We start from the raw sequence: 2,763 nt of genomic DNA on the forward strand, positions 1-2,763 counted from the left end.
CGTGCATCTTTTGTTCGTGATTTAATATGCATAGTATTGTACTGAATGATGTAATCTACTTTAAACAACATCTTTTTTTCATATATAATCCGCATGGGTGGACGGTTTTATTTACATTGTCGAGGCGAACACATACTACGGGTCTAACGTTGGCCTGGAACTAGAAAATGGTACTGTTAATACTACGGATTATCATTAATAATAAACATTTGTCAAATGTAGGTACTTCGAAGGTGGAGACACAGGTGGAATAAATCACCAACTTTACTACAATACCAGCAAGTAACGAGTTGCATCAACATAGCAGTACGCTGCAGGGAACAGAAACCGGAAGATAGACCTTCTATAGGTGATATAATGAGCATTCTAAGTGAATCCGTAAGTACGGATTGGCACACTGGTCAGGTAAGCTAGCTAATTTAAGGTATTCTGTAATCAAAATTATGGAATTGGACACATCATTCCAAATCAAACGTGATACACAGCGCAATTCAGATTAGAGAGATAATAAAAGTGTGAGACAGTCAATTATTTAAAATACATAGGTTTTATTTCAAATACATTGGTCACGTTAGACTTTGCCAGAAAATCATTCACATCAAAATCAGGTGAACACACGCACAATATAAACCTTTGTTTCCTCTTTATTTATCTCTGTCTCACAGGATGGTACACAGTCTTCTGTGTGTGTGCACGCGCGCGTGTGCGTGTGTGACAAACCTAGATAGGCTTATGACAGGTTAGGTACAGAAGAACTAATCAACTAAATCAAGATTACTTCTAACAGGTTAGGTAGGCTTAACCTTGGTGTGCTAGATTAGCGTAGCCCCAAATTTGTATTTTAGAACTATTGTAGCAGCCTAACCTTCATTTATTATATCTGGAAAAAAAATATACTTCCAAATAACATATCTAGCTCTTTTCCCACAGGAAAGCACTTATCTAGATGATGACATTCTTGGTATTGAGCCACTCGAGCTACAATTTTCTTTGATGCTTAACACGGAGATGTCATGCTCAGTTAAGCTAACGAACAAGACAAAGGCTTGTTTTGCCTTCAACATTGAAAGACCGAGCCAACAGTATACCATACAGCCAGACAAAGGCATCGTGCCACCAGAATGGAACGAGTTTCTTGTTAAGATAACATTGCAGCCACAAGACAGGGCACCGGAAGTTACAGGAAATGCTGATAAGTTCACCGTGCAAAGCACAAAAGTGAGTGAAGGTCTTAGAGTCGAGGATATCACTGAACGTATATTCCATGAAGAGGCCGGTAAAGTGGTTGATGAGGTGGATTTGATGGTTGTATATGGGAAGGGTAGTGGCAGGAGAGGACCAGTGTGCCCATTTGTCGAGGGAGTCTCCGTCAAGCCCTGCCAGGTGAGCTTCATCAGTTAATACCGGCAAACTGAAATGAGATTATTTTGTAATCTTACGATTTCATTTTTCTTCGTACTAGGCCATCAATTCTATCAGCTATGAAGATGGCACCCGAGGACAACTAGGTCGCCGTAATTTCCGCCCACCAAAGAACTTTTCACGCACTCAACCTGCAAACATGACCTACCTACTGAGAGTCAGTGATCGAGCCATTGATGTCACAAGGGGGGCCATGGGCTGCCTGCTCCACAAGCTGGGCGAGCTCCTCAAGGATTTCAATCTGGAAACAAGCGTGAAGGAAGACGTCGACTCACACTCTAAAGAGCTAGTGAAGATGCAGCTAGTACTCTGCAAGGTGTCACAGGTGCAGCAGGACAACCTCGATGATCTGGTCAAGCGTTGGGCCAGTAATGTTAGGGAGATGTCATATGACCTAGAGGATTTCGTTGATGGCTTTCTGGTGCAAAGCGAGCCTGAGTCTAATACGAGTGGCTTCAGGGAACTCACACATGAGATGTGCTTCCTCTTGGAGAAGGGCAAGGGTCACCAGCCGATCGGTGACTTGATCAAACACCACATCAGCAAACAAGTTCAGGATGAGGCCAAAAAGTGTAAAGAGTACAACGTTGACAATGTTGTGGATGATGCATCTGCCACAGTTACCGATACCATTGATCCTCGTAACTTAGTTGTATTTCAACGTCCAAAGGAGCTTGTTGGCATTGAAGAGCCAAGGGATAACCTAATCAAGAGGCTCTCTCAAGTGTCAGAGCAGCAGCTGAGGATATTCTCTATCTACGGAGCTGGGGGGTCGGGCAAGACAACTCTGGCAAAGGCAGTGTATGACAAGCTTGAAGGCCAATTCCATCCTATGGCTTTTGTTTCCGTGGGTCGGAATCCCGATAAGAAGCAAGTTTTGCAAGACATTATTGATGAACTTTCCAATGATTCCAATACAGCAACCTTGAACGAAAAGCAGCTCATCAAAGAACTCCACAAATTACTCAAGAACAAGAGGTATGCACCAGTTTACTCATTAGCTGTGGTGATGGGGGTACAATTTTTTTTCGAGAGTACGCAAATTGTGTACCAATTTTTTTCAGCCAAATCTATTTGGCGAACATGTTAACCGCCAAACGCACGCAATGTTTGATCCGTGCCATGTGGTCATGATTAGTAGTAGTGGGCGGAGCGGAACATTAGGTTCCATCGACCATGCTGCTCGGGGAGGCCATGGACGAACTCACCAAGCTCACCATCGACACGCGGCTCACACCGCCTCCTGTTGCAATTCCAGTGAGCGCCGCCAACATCGGCGGAGATTGCATCCAGCAATGTTGGCGCTCGGGCAGGCCATGGAAGGTGGAATTGCAGCTCATT

The 2,763-nt window shown here is 43.9% G+C and overlaps 1 protein-coding gene across 1 annotated transcript; it reads left to right on the forward strand.

Annotated features, from left to right (window-relative positions):
* Positions 1-222: 222 nt before the first annotated feature.
* LOC119345257 lies at positions 223-2,512 on the forward strand (the record flags this gene model as incomplete). The annotated part of the gene is made up of 3 exons (XM_037615404.1): positions 223-405; positions 931-1,383; positions 1,463-2,512. Coding segments are annotated over 3 exons (1,686 nt in total), but the record flags the coding sequence as incomplete, so codon positions are not given.
* Positions 2,513-2,763: the final 251 nt, after the last annotated feature.

The sequence above is a fragment of the Triticum dicoccoides genome, unplaced genomic scaffold (assembly GCF_002162155.2).
Source record: "Triticum dicoccoides isolate Atlit2015 ecotype Zavitan unplaced genomic scaffold, WEW_v2.0 scaffold219564, whole genome shotgun sequence".
In the NCBI taxonomy this organism is placed as follows: Eukaryota; Viridiplantae; Streptophyta; class Magnoliopsida; order Poales; family Poaceae; genus Triticum; species Triticum dicoccoides.